Genomic DNA, 17,260 nt, shown 5'->3' with positions numbered 1-17,260 from the left:
CTTACAGCTGAACACACGGGCACAATTGTTCTAAGTCAGGATTCGTGTGATCTTTGATATCTGGTGGGGTAGTTCTATGTGGCTAGAAGAGAACATGTGTACAGACAGAGAACAAATTTGTTTTTATTGTTAGTCATTGGGTTTGCAGTCTACTCATCTTTCTGGTCATTTTCTCATAGGTGTTCTGATACACAGTTGTAATTTCGACCATGGGCTTTGTGGATGGATCAGAGAAAAAGACAGTGACTTGCACTGGGAACCAGTTAGAGATCCAGCAGGTAAAACCAGTTAATATAGAGCAGTTTGATCCTCTCTGAGGGTCCTAGTTCTGACAGTCAAGAACACTGTAACATGCCTCTGTGTTTACCCTCTTTATTCGGTAAAGAAAGATCTCGTTTTGCATTTCATATTCCATTTTTTTAAGTGAACTAAACTTGTTAGCAATAAACTAGAATAATATTATGGGAAGACAAGTAGTTCACTAAAAGGCCAGCTAATTTCCCTCACAGAGGTTGGTAAGTAAAACATTTAGACTCATTCTAACATACAATTTTCAAGTTATTTATAGTGCCCCATTCCCGAGCATGAAAGAAGTAATATCATGGTACATCAGCCATGGTGGTAGTCCCTAGTTATTTTCTCAATTAGGTCTTTTTAAAGATTTGACACATTGCAGAAAGAGACACTGGAAATTTCTGTGAAGTTGTGAATATTTCTCTGGAAAAAGTTTCAGTCTACTTTAGATGCTGAATTACAAATTACTACCATTTATTCCACAAGAGAATGTTATTAGAAAGGTTGAGTTAGACATAGCTGCTTGGAAAATTAAGACTTTTAAATTGCCTGCTTCCTGGGGTGCCTGAGTAGCTCTACAGTAGCAATATAACAGATTTTTTTAAATGAAAATTTGAAGTAAGCTTTTAAAATATGAATATTCAATACGCTTAAATGGGTTTTTAGATTTCTCTTAGCTACAAAATAAATTTTAGTGACCCCCACCCGCCTGCCTCCCGCAAACACTCTTCTCATTTAAGGTGACTCTGAGCAAGATGTTATCTGTTTGTTTATTTTTGAGAGAGTTGGAATAAGAGCAGGGGAGGGGGCAGAGAGAGAATCCCAAGCAGGCTCCTTGCTGTTAGCACAGAGTCCCGCATGGGGCCAGATCCCACAAACCTCTAGATCATGACCTGAGCCGAAACCAAGAGTCGGATGCTCAACCGACTGAGCCACCCAGGCACCCCAGGGCATGACGTTATTATTAATGTCACAAATATCTGTGAATAAGAGAGAAACCATGTATTTAATATCTACTGTAGTCCTGACTCATTCATCATCTCATTGGTTCCGTTTAATCTACTCTTATCCTGTGAAGCAGGTAATATTGTCCTGTTTCACAAAGGAGATCCTGAGGCCCAGAGGTGGTATACATTTCCTCAGGCCACAAAGCTAAACAAGGGACTTCCCCTCCAGGTGTCCCTGTACCTCCCGTGGCCTCAGCCTTCTCCGGCAGGTGCACTGTCTATGATCAGCAGATGTCAGGACTGTAGGTTTGACTGACCACTGACCTGAAGTAGTTTGCTACAGGATGAGGGAGCTTTAGCAGTCATGTGTGACAGGCTGGTACACACCGTTCATGGCCGTAACGAGTAACTCTTTCAAGTAAGGTACATTGTGAGAATAATTCATGCTAAACTCAGAAGAATTCATTATACTTCCATGTAGGCATCCTATGTAGAAAATCTATGTAGAATACTTGATTTTCAGAATTAAAATACTAAATTGGTTCTAAAGCATAGTATTTAAACACTTTTTATTAGTCATTACCTATGTTGATGTTTAAATTTGTTGTGCCCCAAATTCCACTTGCCCTCTGAGAGAGAGGATTGGAAATTAGAATGGTAGACAAAAACGTTTGGAATGGCCATTTGGCTATGACAGAACAGAACAAACTGAAAGGAAGTGATGGCTGTTTGGGTGACTGGGTAGCTCTTGATGATTGATTCTGGCCCCTGGAGGATGAGCTTCTGGGGTTGTTCCAGGTTTTACCAATTTGGATGAATTGGATCTTGAACTTGCATATTGAAGGCATACCAGCCAAACGGAGTAGAATGACTCAGAGCCCAAGGAGAAAGTGGCAGTGTGTGCTGAAAAAAATTAGCTCTAAAACATTAGATCAATAGGCGATATTTAAAAGGGTGAAATATATGGAGAGTGAGTGCAAGGTATGGCTCATGGTCTAGAAACCAACTACACACGTGTGGGAACAGGAGGAAGTGCCTTAGTGTAAACAGATTCTAGGGGTCAGACTGAAAACTTGAGGAAATGTTGAAAATTAGGAACTTTTTATTGTTCCAAGGAAGGAGACAGGGAGCTAGCTCTCAAGGCACTGTCTCCCCGTGGGGTTAGTACAGGAAGCTTTCATTCAGTGTATTAGGGGGAAGGGGCAGGAGGCTTGCATAGGCATTTTTTGGTTCAAGTGTGCACACCTAGCATGTAGGCATGCGGGTGCATACATCGTATATTCAAAAGATGGCATAAAACTGCCCCTAGGAAGAAATCTTAGTATTATAACGAGCTGCAGGTAACTTCAGGACAATCAGGGGGAGCTTCTCAGGCCCTCATCTCCAGTCCAGCTCAGACTGGCTCATGTAAGGGGCCAGCAGGTAAAACATGTTCCTTCTCTGCTTTTGTCCCTTCCCTCCTCCCTTCTGTTGATAGCTAGGATGCACAGGGAAGTTACTCAAATAAGAGAGGTGAAAGCCTTTTTGAATGGAATCTGTGTCATCACTGTCATTTCCATAGACATAGGATATTTTTTCCAGAGTGGAAAATCCACTTTGGTGGGTTTTTTCTCATCTGAAAAGAATAGAGATAATTGTAGGTCACTCATAAGAAAATGACCTAGATGGAAAGGTAGCTTGAAGCCTATGGGAAACAAGTGAAGAACCAAAATGTTTAGCTTGGGGAAGAAGTGATGGAGCAAGACTGCTTTTCAAATACTTGACCAACAACAAGGGGATGAGAAGTCAGAAGATCAGTTTTGGTTCACTCTCGGAACTTTGCAATCAACAGAGCTGTCTAAAAAGAACAGAATGACATGGAAATAGGGAGGTCTCCCCTGGTGGGGGTGTTTGGGTGACATACAGCAAGAGGTTGTTTTGAGCAGTGGGTAAGGGTTGAATTAGAAAACCTCATACACAGCCTCCAAGAGCCTCTGACTCAGATTCGAATGCCCCCAGGTCATCCCAAAGAGATTACTGAGCAGCAGGGCTCTGGCTTGGAAAGTGGATGGAAGACCAAAGGGTGGCAGAGTGAAAGAAGGGACAGCAATGCGTGGCATATGTCATGGTGGAATTGCAGACAAACTTTTTAGAATATGTTGGGAAAATCTAACCAAATACTGATGGAAATACTATTAAAGCTTAGTATGAAAAATGCCTATTTTTCTTCTAGGAAGTTCAGGGGTGTGAGTGTGTGTGTATCACAAGCTAAGACCAGAGCAGACTATAACCAATTTAATAAATGATTCCTTTGTATTGCCTAATTACCAAGCTTATTGTTTACTTGCTTCTATCTAGATTATGCCATTTGTAAAGGAATATATATTTGGATTTCCACAGTTACGACTGATTTTAATGTGCATTTCTTATGCAAGATCCAGATCTGCAGATATTCTCATATGCTAATATCTCTAAGAAAACCCTCAATTAAAACACACTTACAACTTTGAGAAACAGCTGCAAAGTAAATTCATTTGCTGGCTCTTCTTCTTGGTGCTCATTAGGTTTTGTTTATTACATTCAGTCTTCAACCTAATTGTGAGATAGTGGAATTAATACATGCCTCTAAGGGACAGAGAAGATTGTGCTGCTGACTGATGTGATGTGCTGCAGGCATGTGGCTGTGGCCCTGAAGACACACCCTTCTGTAAATGTCAAGGCTTGACCCCAGGATGGGGGTGGGGGCTTTTCCTGAAACCCCAATCTCTGGGGATCAGGGTTAAAGGAAGCTGACTCAATGCTCTACTACTGATCACTACTCACTTAAATATATAGCAAGTAAGCCAGCATGTACATGCAAGCGTGTCTGTTGCAGCATTAAATATTATTTTGAAATACATAAACATGGAAAAACAAATCAACAGTGAAAATACAAGCTCCCTCTCCCAGCCCTGGCTCCCAGTTACCCTCTCCAGATGCAACTAACTAGTTTCTTGCTTATCTTTCCAGAGGGATCTTTTTCTACACAACAGCATCTTGCTTTTGTCATTTGAAGATACTGTCCTTTCGTTTTTTTAATGTCTTATTTTTGAGACAGCCAGTGAGTACGCATGAGCCGGGAGGGGCAAAGAGAGGGGGAGACAGAGGATCCAAAGTAGGGCTCAGTTCTGGCAGCAGAGAGCCCGAGGTAGGGCTTGAACTCATACTGTGAGCTTAAGACCTGAGCCAAAGTCCAATGCTTAACTGACTGAGCCACTCAGGTACCCCAGAAGATACTGTCTTTGAAGAGTTTAGAGGCACATGGACTTTGAAGCCCAAAGGCTTGGGCTGAAACCCAGTGCCACTACTCACTAGCTTTGACTTGGAGCAAGTTATTTAAGTGGAGATGGTAATATCTATTAAACATATGTAAAATATTTAAAGCAGTGCCTGGCCCACAGTTACCAATAAAACAGTATTAGCTATTGTTGTTGAAGATTGTCCTGTAAACAGAACACCCTTATTCTTATTTATGGCTGTTAACTCCATTCCTTCTTTGATGTACCACACTGTATTTAACCAGCCATCCACTGAGGCACATTTCAGCAGAACAGTGCTCCAGTGAAGATTGTCCATGTATCATTTCATATACGCTTGAATATATCTGTAGGATAAATTCCTAAATTGGAATGGCTAGGTCACAGGGAATTAGCATTTTGAATTTTGATAAGTTCTCAAAATTGCCCTTCATAAGAGTTGTAGCAATTTATGCTTCTGCCAATAATATTTAAGAACCATTCCCAATAGATCTTACCCAACTATTTTTTTTTAAGGTTGAGAGCACGTGCATGCAGGGGAGGGGCAGAGAGAGGGGGTTAGAGAGAATTCTAAGGCCCCCACACTGTCAGTGTGAATCCCGATGGGGCTCTTGATCCCACAAACCGTGAGATCACAACCTGAGCCAAAAATCAAGAGCGGGACACTTACCTGACTGAGCCACCCAGCTGCCCCTAAATTATTTTTATCCTTGCCAAATTTAAATGTGACAAGGCCTCCCCTTTTAATTTGACTTTCTCTTATAGGAAAAGATGGTCAACTTTTCACAGGATTTAAGTAATTTTTTTTCTATGATGCCCTTTATTTTGTGCATGTTTGATTTGTAAACCTCTTTAGATAAAAAGGGAACTTGGTTCTTTTTATGTTTTTCAGATTTTTTTTTTTTGCTCATCTTACTGTTTTATGCTATTTTCATCTTAAAAGTAAAAATTTGGAGGGCGTTTGCTATGATGAGCACGGGTGTAAGTGATGAATCACTAAAGTCTACTCCTGAAACTAATACTGTATGTTAACTAACTAGAATTTAAATAAAAACTTGAAATTACAAAAAAAAAACTTTCAAATAAAAATTTGAAACTTAAATGTTCTTCACGAAGAAACTGGCTAAATTATTAATGGCATGCTTGGAGCTATGAAAAATGTCTATTTGTTGACATAGAAAAATGGCTAATATATTTCATGAAAAAAAGGAAGTTACCACACTGGGAAAATGTTTATACTCATGTGCATTAGCATTCCTATATCTCCATAGGACAATGTTCAGAAGTTAAAATGTTAGTAATTATCTCTGGCTTTTGGGATCATGGCTTATTTAAATTTTCTCTATGCTTTTGTACTTCTGTTTTTCCTACAGTGGGCATTACTGTATTACTTCTGTTTAAAAAACAAAAAATTGGAGTGCCTGGGTGGCTCAGTCAGTTAAGTGTCTGACTTTGGCTCAGGTCACGATCTCACCATTCGTGAGTTCGAGCCCTGCATGGGGCTCTGTGCTGACAGCTCAGAGCCTGGAGCCTACTTCAGATTCTGTGTCTCCCCCTCTCTCTACCCCTCCCCTGCTCACGCTCTGTGTCTCTCTCAATAATAAACGTTAAATTTTTTTTTTAAAAACAAAAAATTAAGCCCTTTGTATTTGAGAGGTAAATCCCAGCAAACTGTAATGATCTTAGTTGTCTAGCTGGGCTGGTTTCTCAGCAAGGCCATGATGTAGAAGTAAAACTGCCAAACTTCCCCTCATTTTCTTTTGGCCACACAATTAATAGGTAAGGTAATGGACATTATGTTGTTGTCTTTGTAAATTGAAGTTGTAAAGGCACAAACCAGTGTGGAGTTACAAATAAGTACATTCAAATTTTATTGCCTAACTTTCTGGCAAGTTCTGCAGCATTTATTGTTTCTCAAAAAAAAAAAAAAACAAAAAACACTTTTGATACTATAATGCTTTAAACTGAAACCATGAAAGTGCCTAATATAGTTTTATAGTTAAACCAGTATTTTGGAATCAGAAGTAAAATTTTTATCTAATAGGTAACTTGTTTGAAGCACGAGATCCATTTTTCCCTTAGCTACCACCGCACCCTGGTAACATTTCCTTTTAAAAAGGGAAATAATCCTTTAACGTAAAACAAAAACCTGGTTCCCCAGAGCAACTCTATAGAGGAAGAGCAGTGGTGGCCTCGCTCACCGTGATTTACGCTGTAGCTTTAAATACCTGTGCAAAAGGACTAGTTGACTCTCGTCAGGATGTCGTGGTTTGCCTGCAGTGTCTGGCATAGAGATATTAGCGAACATTCCACAGGGTCTTAAGGTAATCCTTGTTTTCTTAAAACTTGCAGGTTAACTGTAATAACCTTATATCTTAGTCTTAACCCAAATACCTGTGATGATTCAAAGCTGACTTACGGGGAGACATGTAAGCCCCAGCTAAATGTTTTGGCCCCAAATATTGTTTGGATTAATTTGGCAAGGCACAGGGACAGGAGGAAAAGAAATATGTGTGTGTTCGCTGAGTCAAGTACATGCCTCAAGGACCTATTTCCCCTCAGGTTTTTGCTGTGTTCTTGGAATATCATTTATTCAACACATGACCTCAAAGCCCTACCATGTGGCAGGAATGTAAAATGGGGTGGTTTGGAGGAAAGGTTGGTCCTGACATCAACGAGTTCATGGTCTGCTGGGGGACAGAAACCCGTAAACCAGGGATTTCAGTCTGAGAGCAGCAGGCGTTGCATAGGAGGCCAGGCAGTTCTGAGCGCAGTGTTTCCCTGCCCCTCACTGGCTAGACGACCCCTTGGGTGCCCTCACCTCTCCAAGCCTTAGTTTCTGCAGGTGCACAACAAGCCAAATTCATGTTCACTTCAGAGACCAGTTAGCAGGGCTGAAGGTGTTCCCTTTAAAGAGCCTGGCACCGGGAAGTATATGCTAGTCGCCTGTTTGGTCCTTTGAATGCTCAGAGGGAACTTAGTAGAGCAGTCACTTGAAGAATAGGACATCCCCCAAATAATCTTGTCTTACACAGATTAAGCATAAGAAAGGATGGTTTATCTTTTAACTGAGAAATAAATAGTGTCTCTACCAAAACAGGTACATGTGGTCAGCATTCCAACCACATATTTCTTACGGACAAATCAGTGCTGAAACACAGGGTTGTTTTTCAGTTGGCTGTAATAAAACAGCTGGTGGGGGGATGTCACTTGTATATGGACTGTTTCCAAATACTACTTGCAACTTTCCCTCTCTTGGGAAGCAACATCCCCCCACTTCACTGCTCCTTAAACTACCCGCCCCCCGCTATTGTGGTTACTCTAACAATAGGGGGAAGCAAACTCTGTAGCCCTAGGGATCTGAGGACATCATCAGACTGATTTGTCCAAATTGAAAGTGTTTATTAATTTGTGTACATGTGAATGTAATAAACATTCTATATATTATGTATCATGTTACAGATTTGCTTTGATATAAACATGTCTTAAGCTACTTACCTACAAAAAAAATTGATGCTCCAGGAAGATGTAGAGGTTTCCAGAACACCTCTGCCTCTTCCTGGGATTGATTAGACGTACTCCCATGTAAGAAAAACAGCAAAACTGACCTTTGCAAAGGACCCTTCTTGCTTTAGAGATTAAAAAAAAAAAAAGTGGAGAGAAGAGAGAATAAACAGATCCAGTGCCCCTTTAGATCACCGTCTGCTCTGCTGCCTGGAGGTTAATTATCCACATAGAAAATTCTCCCTGACAATTTAGAGTCAGCCAGCCAGCCAGCTTGACAACATAATCAGACGCTGGTGAGGATCAGGAGATGGGGAACTTGTGTCTTCCCGTGTATGTCTGCTCATACTCAGCAGGAAATATTCATGGTGTTAGGATTACTAATTATCTATCGTGTCCTTGCCATAATTTGTACTCTCCAGGAGCCAAGTATTTTCTGTAAACACAAACCATAGAATTTAAAGTAGGCATAGAAATAAGATCCTCCTCCCCACCCCCGCAAATGTGGAATTCTGTACAAGGGACTATCCCAGTTTGCAGTTTCTGCAAAGTAAATCTTACTTAAGTTTCGCCATCCATGCTGTCTGTGCTAGAAAGGGATGTCGGCACATACACACACAGCCCTGCTTTTCCCATTCCAGGTGGACAATATCTGACAGTCTCGGGAGCCAAAGGCCCAGGGGGAAAGGCCGCTCGCTTGGTGCTACCTCTCGGCCACCTCATGCATTCAGGGGACCTGTGCCTGTCGTTCAGGCACAAGGTGACTGGGCTGCACTCCGGCACGCTCCAGGTGTTTGTGAGAAAACACGGTGCCCACGGAGCAGCCCTGTGGGGAAGAAATGGTGGCCGTGGCTGGAGGCACACACAGATCACCTTGCGAGGGGCTGACGTCAAGAGCGTAAGTAGAACCTCGAAGGAGGCAGAGCCTGGGAAGTTTTCCTTTCAGAGGAGAACTGTAGGATCTGAATCTGAAGAAGCCTTGTTCTCTTCATTAATTCAGGCACAAAGCTTTGTGTTTCTGGGTATGAGAGCTCCGTTCATTCATTGCCTCTTCCTTTAATCCCTTTTGCTGCTGCTTATGTTCTTCGTTGCAACCTCTGATCACTGCCACTCTCCCCCCAGCCTTGGTGAAAATCCCCCTATTTTTAGTGAAGAAAATTCAGGAATCGAAAAGGAAAAAAAAAAGTTAACAGCAACTTGAAAGGGCAGAGGGGGTGAGCTTAACTGTTGCTGCTTTTCCTTTTTCTTCAACTCCTTTATTTTTCAGAGTTACCCTAAAGTGTTTCTTTTTTCTTTTTTGAAGTATTTTTTTAAAGTCTTTTTTTTTTTTTTCCCTTTTGCCTCAGAGATCATAGTTAAACAGCCTTGGGTGGGAACCCAGAACAATATGCTTGGGAAGTCCTATTCAGGAGAGGATGTGGGAAAAGCTTTGATTGAGTATGTAAGTTTTATCTTAAGTAATCAAGTCATAGGTGGCAATAAGATGCACTATAGCATCCCGCCGAAATAATGTTTTTGGAGGAGCATCTTTATGCTCCTATTGATAAACCTTGCTATTAGGAGATTATGCTTAGGTGACCACAGATATAGTTTCGAGAAACTATGTTAAAAGGGATAGACTCCATTTATATAAGCTTTTATCAGTCTTAGATTTATTGTACTCTTTGAAAAAAAGTGTAACATTGTCTGGAAAAAAAAAGGCATTTCAAATCCCAGCACAGGAAGGTTTCTGTTTTTAAAAAAGCAAGGATGATCTACAGAAGGTAAAATACAAGAAAGTTTTTGTTCTTTATGTAGGTAAAACAACACTGTGATTTCAGTGTGGTGTTTGGTCTGAGTCCATTTTAGGCCAACAAAGTCAGCCTAACTCAAGGAGGAAATAGCAAACATCCACGATAGGCAGCATGATTATGATCTTCCAGAGTTTTGGCTCTTATTTCTACATCTTTATATCTGTCTCATTTACTTCGGTCCTTGGTAATCTTTCACAAAGTGTCCGCTTCATAAACATTCCTAAACTGAAGTAGTCTGTCATTCAGAATGGCTTTTTAAAGAGTAACATGTGTCTGATTAACAGTTTAGTCATGATTTCAGTTTCTACCAAAAGGCAAGCCTCAGGTGACCCTGGCTATGTTCTAGTCTTTCCTTCCGTCGAGTAAGTTTACTGTTTGGTTTTGGGGGAACGTTTGCCTTTATTTTGTGAAACGAATGGGCTTTGGGAAGGGGCAGAGGAGGCTTGACTGGTGTGTGCATTCTCTCCCTAGGTCATCTTCAGAGGTGAAAAAAGGCGTGGCCACACTGGGGAGATTGGATTGGATGATGTGAGCCTGAGAAAAGGCCACTGCTCTGAAGAACGCGAGCAACTCCCGAACTAGCAATGAACTCCCCCCTGTGGCTCTTTTCTTTTTCCAATCTTCACCTCCTGTCCTCTCCTCCCTCTTATCAGGCCTAGGAGAAGAATGGGTCAGTGGGTCAAGAGAAAGTCTGGTGGGTGACCCACACCTTGCTGGCCTGCTTTTGTGCAATTCCAGTGAATAGTGACACCCTCCTTGGAATATAGGGGGCACCTGTAGACACATCCAAGCCAGCTTTCGGTGTTGCTTTCCATCCTGTGTCTTTTTTGGGAAGGGCCCTGGCATGTGACCTGTGCCATCGTTCCTTCTGGTTACAGGTGTTCCTAGTAGCAAACCATGGGAGAAGTTTTCAAAGGAAATCTGTGCAAATGGCCATTCTGTTATCTGTTCAGTGTTGTACCATGAGTAGTATTGACTTCCCCTAAGAGATGTTGTACAATGTGCTTGTGAAATTGGTTTCTCCCCTTGGCTTCTTAGCTCTGGCCTGACCTGAACTCTGACTTTTACTGCCATTCACTTTATAAAAGAAGGGTGTGTAACTTATCAAGATGCATTTATTCTCGTTATCTGTATTTTTCTTTTAAAGACATGACGTAGAATGGACACGTAATCCCTCGTTAGTAGTATTGTGTTTCGTGTAAATGTGCTATTGATACTAAGTAGTTACGTGTTCCTAATATATACAGACTCTAGTTGCAAGGGAAAAGGCAGCTTGCGAGCTCTTGAATTAAAAAATACCCAGTGAAATGTCATCCAGTTCCATGACCTTATTTTGGCAGCAAGAGAAAATTGGAAGAGATGTCAGGTGTGGTAGTGGAGGGATGAATTTTTTCATGGCCTTGAGTTTGATCACGATACAGGATAGCGAACCATTCATGTGGACAAGAGGCTGAAGTTTACATATAAAACTCTCACTGATCCAGGGTATACTTTAAAACCAACAGTTTTTACCATAATAACATGGCTCTCTTTGGTAATCAGTAAAACATGTTGTAAAAGTTCTGGTTGTTTCAGAGAAAAGATCCTGTTTATGGAAGGGTGAGGGGAAGTGTGGGGGAAGCTCCGTTGGGACAGGTTTTCATACTGTTTTAGATCCGCATACATGTAGGCAGGTCTAGCTCCTAATGTATGTGCCGTCTTGTCAGAATGGGTCAGGGAGCAGGTCCTGTGCCTGGACGCATTGATGTGTTGGAATGGGACTCATGCACACATTAGAGCAATAAAATCTGGGAACCCCCCCCCCAACCACATTTCCTCCCTGCCGATTTTACCTATATATGAAAAAAATACCTAACTTTTAAAAGGCAACTTAGTCCTGAGGCTTTTACTTCATTCCTGATTAAGTAATCAAAATATTCTCTGCTGTTTTTGCCAGGAATCACAAAGATGATTAAAGGGTTGGAAAAAAAGATCTATGATGAAAAATTAAAGGAACTGGGATTATCCAGCATGGAGAAGAGAAGACTGAGGGGCAAACCATTGCTGGTTTTCAAGTGTATGAATGGTTGGTACAGAGAGGATGGTGACCAGCTGTTCTCCATATGCGCTAAGAATAGAACAAGAGGAAACAGGCCTAGACTGGAGTGTGAGGGGGCATTTCCTGGCAGGGACAATTGTTAAATTAGAATCCTTTGTTTAAAAAAAAAAAAGTTAATCTCTCTCCCTCTCCTCTTTCTCTCCCTCTCCCTCTATTATTTCTCTCCCTCTCCCTGTCTCTCTTCTTTCTCTCCCTCTCTTTTCTCTTTCTCCCTCACCCTCTTCGAAGGTTTAAAAATAGATAAAAATGTGTTTATTTAAGATGGTTAAAGATGTTCTTACATCAAGATAGAGTGACAGATTACAGAACCTTCCAAAAGCTGTTTTGATCCTATTACTAGGTAATGAAAATCTTCGGAACTTAGTCATTCGGATGAGGCCAAGGTCTAATTTAGGCATTTACCTCTTAGCCTCCTAATGGAGGAGAATCAAAAGGGGGAAAAACCCATCAAATGGGGAGCTCACTGAAAGATCTCTCCCTTTATGGCAAACCTAACAGGATTAAAACAGTAAAATATCTGTCCATCATACTCTTTTAAGAATATTGTTTTTTGTTTTTGGTTTTGGTTTTGTTTTTTTTTTCCCTATCTCAATGATGTCCTAATGTGGTAGGGTTCATTTCTTTTTTTGGTAAAAGTATAACCCTTTCACCTGTTCAGTGGATGATAGTTCAGGTTTTTAAAGAGACCATAGCAAGGAACAGAGGCTAGAGAGTTGTTTTTTGTTTTGTTTTTTTTTTAATCTGGTGCATTCTCTCTGCAATGTATGTGACAAATTGGCCACTGATAGTGCTATGCTATGCTCAACACCAGTTTCAGGATCCTTGCTTCACCCAGCCGCTATAATTCAGTTTCATTTGTCAATGGGAATCTCCCAAGTTCCACAAATTCACCTATTTTTCCAAAAAAAAAAAATTACCAACAGAGTATCTTTAGTCATTTCACTTGGTGAAGGCAGGATGGGAGCAGGGATGTAAATCTGTGAGCCTTTGAATAGGGGCCAGATGGTATGGCTTTAGATCCATTTTTAATGATTCATTTCCTTTGTGGTCATTTAACTGCACAAGTGAAGAGGAAAGGGGGAAATAATTGAAAATGTCACTTTTAGGTGCCAATAATGGATTGCACTAAACTGACAGAAGTTATCCAAAGTACTGTATAACATCTTGTTTATTATTTAATGTTTTCTAAAGTGAAAAATGTTAGTGGTTTTCCAAACAGCCAAATAAAAATAATTCTTTGTAAATAAAAGCACTGTTAATGATACCTATTGTCTGTTATTGTTTGAGTTTTGTTTTGTTTTTAGTCGGGAGAATACTGGAGCAGTCTGAGGTTTCACGAAGGCCATCTATCGTAGAACCCCTCTTACTGCTTGGAAGTGACCCACATCGGGATGCTTTCTAGGCTATGGAACAGGAGACCCTCTTTATCAGCACGCACAGGGCACGTCATACCTTAGCAAATTGCTTTAGTTACATTCCCTTGTATCTCACTTCAACATTAGCCTCAAGTCCTTTTATAGGAAGGTAGGATAAACTAGAATATATCAATATATAGGAATTAGAAGTGAAAAGCCTTTTTTTTTTTTTTTTACTAGTGTTGGTTTTGTTAGTTTATGGTAGTTTACTCGTATTCCAATAACCTTTCCTGATGGAGAAAACAACTATAAGGAAACAAAACTAAGGACATCATTCAGAATTAAAAGTTTTCCTGACAAGGTAATGAACCCCCATCCTGGCACTGCAAACTGTAATGAGGGATAGTCCTGGGGGCCCCTCAACAAATGCCCCTGTTGCAGGACAAAGAGGAAAATCTGGCGTTTAAAAGAGCCACTAGCAGGGGTGCCCGGGTGGCTCAGTCAGTTAAAGCGTCTGGCTCTTGATTTCAGCTCAGGTCTTGATCTCCTAGTCTGTGGGATCAAGCCCCAGGTCAGGCTCTGCACAGACAACACAGAGCCTGCTTGGGATTCTCGATCTCCCTCTCTCTGCCCCTCCCCTGTTCGTGCTCGCTTGCTCTCTGTCTCTCTCAAAATAAACTTAAAGAGCAATTAGTATACAAAAGATCCAGCGCTAGACGAGGATGTGGAGAAGAGGGAACCCTCTGAAACTATTGGTGGGAATGCAAAATGGTGCAGCCGCTCTGGAAAACAGTATGGAGCTTCCTCAGAAAGTTAAAAATAGAACTACCCTATGATCCAGCAATTGCACTACTAGGTTATTTACCCAAAGAATACAAAAGTACTAACTTGAAGGGATACATACACCCTAATATTTATAGCAGCATTATCAACAATAGCCAAATTATGGAAAGAGCCCAAATGTTTCTAGACAAATGAGTGGATGAAAATGTGGTATGTATATACAATGGAATATTATTCAGCCATAAAAGAATGAACTCTTGGTACTTGCAATGACATGGATGGAGCTAGACTGTATGATGCTAAGTGAAATAAATCAGAGAAAGACAAATACCATATGATTTTAGTCATAGGTGGAATTTAAGAAAAACCATGGGGGGAGAAAAGAGGAGGTGGGGGGGGGATGGATGAAATAGGTGATGGGGATTAAGGAGGGCACTTGTGATGAGCACTGGGTGATGTATGGAAACACTGAATCACTAAATTGTACACCCAAAACTATTACACTGTAAACTAACTAGAACTCAAAAACAAAAGAAAAATAACAGAAGATCCAGCCTTAGAAAGCTGCCAAATGGTGGGAGAACTACTTAAAGTCTCGGGGCAGGTCAGGGCATGGCTAACATTCCTCATTCACATTGATAGCATGGATGAATGCAGTCCAGGTGCCCAAGCCAGCTTACCACCTCAGGGGCCCTGGGCCCCTAGCCCACCCCAGCCCCAGCAGTCCCACTGAGGCAGCCCTAGCACAGCACACACCGAGACACCCCTGGTCAGCATTCACTACAGCCCCAGCTGTTTCCCCAAAGTAACAGGCAAAACGTACCCCAGAATACTCCATACCCATACAGCGTTGGCCCCAGACCGCTTGCTAGGATGGCCCTATGCATTGAGCACCCAGGACCCTGTACCCCATACCTTACCTCAGCTCCAGCTGCTCAGGCAGGGAGCTCTCTCTGCAAAAAGCCTCAGGACACACTGGCTTGTACCCACTTCAGGTTCAGCCGTCCTGCCAGGGAACCCTCTGTGAGGAGAGCCCTGGGACTTCCCCCAGCCCATGACTTCAGCTCTGGCCATCCCACCAGGGCAGCTCCAGCACAAAGTGCCCCGGGACTCCCAGCCCATGCCAGCCACAGTTCAAGCCAGCCAAACTTGCCAAGCATATACAGTCTACACAGAGAATGACCATACACAAACCAATCCTTCAAGTTTAGAAGTAGCTATTCTGCCTAACTTCTAGAAACAAACACAGAAAGTCAAGCAAAATGTAGAGATAGAGAAATATGCTCCAAATGAAAAAACAAGACACCCCCCCCCACCACACACACACACCGCTCATGCTCTCTCTCTCAAAAACGAACGTTTAAAAAATTTTTAAGTGCAGAGCCTGTTTGAGATTCTCCCTCTCCTTCTCTCTCTGCCTCTCTCCTGCTCACACTTTCTCTGTCCCTCTCAAGATAAACTTATAAAAAAGAAGGCAGAGACAAATACCGTGATTCCACTTATATGTATACTCTAGAAAACAAGTGAATAAACAAACCAAAAGCAGAATCAGACTCGTAAATACAGAGAAGTGATGGTTGCCAGAGGAAAGGTGGGGATGGGCAAAGTGGGTGAAGGGGAGTGGGAGATACAGACTCCCAATCATGAAATGAAGAAGTGGAGATAAAATTACTGAATGTGGAATATAGGCAATGGTATTCTAATAGTGTTGTATGGTGACAGATGGTAGGTATATTGTGATGAGCATAGCATAGGATATAGAATTGTCAAATCATTGTTGTATACCTGAAACTAATGTAACGTTGTGTTTCAACTATACTTGTCTTAAAAAAAAAATCAGTAAAAAATTCATTCTGCAGAATTATAAAAAATGTGCCCAATGGCTTCTTTCTTTCCAATATGCAGAGAACCCTTATCAGCTGAGGAACTCAAATTTTAGATAAGTACATACTTTAGCAAAAGGGAAAGAAAAACGACAGTTTCCTTGTCTCAGAGATATTTCCTGATTTCAGAGATCCTTCCTAATCATCCCTAGGAGATCCAAAAAAATCTCAGGTCTTCTGAGTAGGTTAACTAAGAAGATAAACCTCTTGCAAAACCTATTTGAGGTGAGGGTTGGAGGAAGTAGGTAAGTATGAGATTCCAGGGTCCACTTCACTGATTTTCTGGACAGATTTGATAGCACTTAACTATGTGTGTGACTGTGGTGTACAACAGGAAGCAGACTTCCCCTATGGGTTTGTAATCTAGAGACGAAGATGGACATTTATCAAGTCATATATAATAAATGCAAAACTACTATTCTGAAAAGTAGTATATGGTACCTTGAAGGCTCTGAAAACATGGTGGGTTCCAGGACTTTTGGCCCACCACTTTTTAAGCTCCGATGTGCGTGGGAATCACCTAAAGATCTTATTGAAATGCAGCTTCTGATTCAGTGATCTGGAGTGGGGCTTGAGATTCTGTACTTCTAACCATCTCAAAAGGTGATGGTCACTAAGTTCCAGGGTCCCATTTGAGTAAGAAGGACTTAATGATAACACACTGAGGGACCTGGGGCCTCTATCTCTGTTAACATTAACTGTTAGAAGGACTAAAGTTCCACAGTTGCAAGATCTACATTCACAAAAATTTAGTAAATTCCAGTGCCTTTTTTCTTTGAAAAAACTTTTGGGTCTCAATAAATAGAGAATATCAATAAATAGACAGCATTTTAAAAGAACATAAATTCTGAATATAATAAGTACTATTACTAAAATGAAAAATTCACTAAGATATTCAACAGCAGATCTGAGCTCACAGGAGAAACAGTCAACTTGAAAAGAGATCACTTGAGATTATCCATTCTGTGGAACAGAAGGATAAAATTTCAATAAGGAGAAAACAACTAGACCTAAGGTCAACAAGGAAATAGAAGACTTGAAAAATTCTGTCAACCAACTAGACCTAACATGGATCTATAGAACGCTCTGCCCAACAACACAAGAATATACATTTTTCTCAGGTGCATAGAGATGTTGACAGACTATAAGTTAGGCCATAAAACAGTATCAGTAAGTATAAAAGTACTGAAATTATGCAAAATATGTCATTCAACCACAATGGAATGAAATTAGTAACAGAGGGAAATTTGGGAAACTCACAAATATATGGAAATTAAATAACATGCTCATAATCAATGGCTAAAAGAAGAAATCATGGAAAAAGTATT

The 17,260-nt window shown here is 41.0% G+C and overlaps 2 protein-coding genes across 7 annotated transcripts in view; one reads left to right on the top strand and one right to left on the bottom strand.

Moving 5' to 3' along the window:
- The window catches only part of NPNT (nephronectin), an 82,304-nt gene extending 69,129 nt beyond the window's left edge, over positions 1–13,175 (top strand). For 4 of the 6 annotated variants that reach the window (XM_027061903.2, XM_027061907.2, XM_027061898.2 and 1 more), the window contains 3 exons: positions 180–278; positions 8,662–8,918; positions 10,285–11,126. In XM_027061903.2, the coding sequence (XP_026917704.1) occupies positions 180–278; positions 8,662–8,918; positions 10,285–10,395 (467 nt within the window). In that variant the 3' untranslated portion in view covers positions 10,396–11,126. Of the gene's footprint in view, positions 1–179; positions 279–8,661; positions 8,919–10,284 lie in introns of all 6 variants that reach the window. The other 2 variants (XM_027061925.2, XM_027061916.2) reach the window with 2 other exon arrangements.
- Positions 1–17,260, bottom strand: part of TBCK (TBC1 domain containing kinase) — a 404,858-nt gene that overhangs the window by 110,146 nt on the left and 277,452 nt on the right. The window lies entirely within an intron of this gene.

This window comes from Acinonyx jubatus, chromosome B1 (assembly GCF_027475565.1).
Source record: "Acinonyx jubatus isolate Ajub_Pintada_27869175 chromosome B1, VMU_Ajub_asm_v1.0, whole genome shotgun sequence".
Taxonomy (NCBI): domain Eukaryota; kingdom Metazoa; phylum Chordata; class Mammalia; order Carnivora; family Felidae; genus Acinonyx; species Acinonyx jubatus.
The sequence above is the reverse complement of the archived record's forward strand: the minus strand, read 5'-3'. Positions and strand labels throughout refer to the sequence as shown.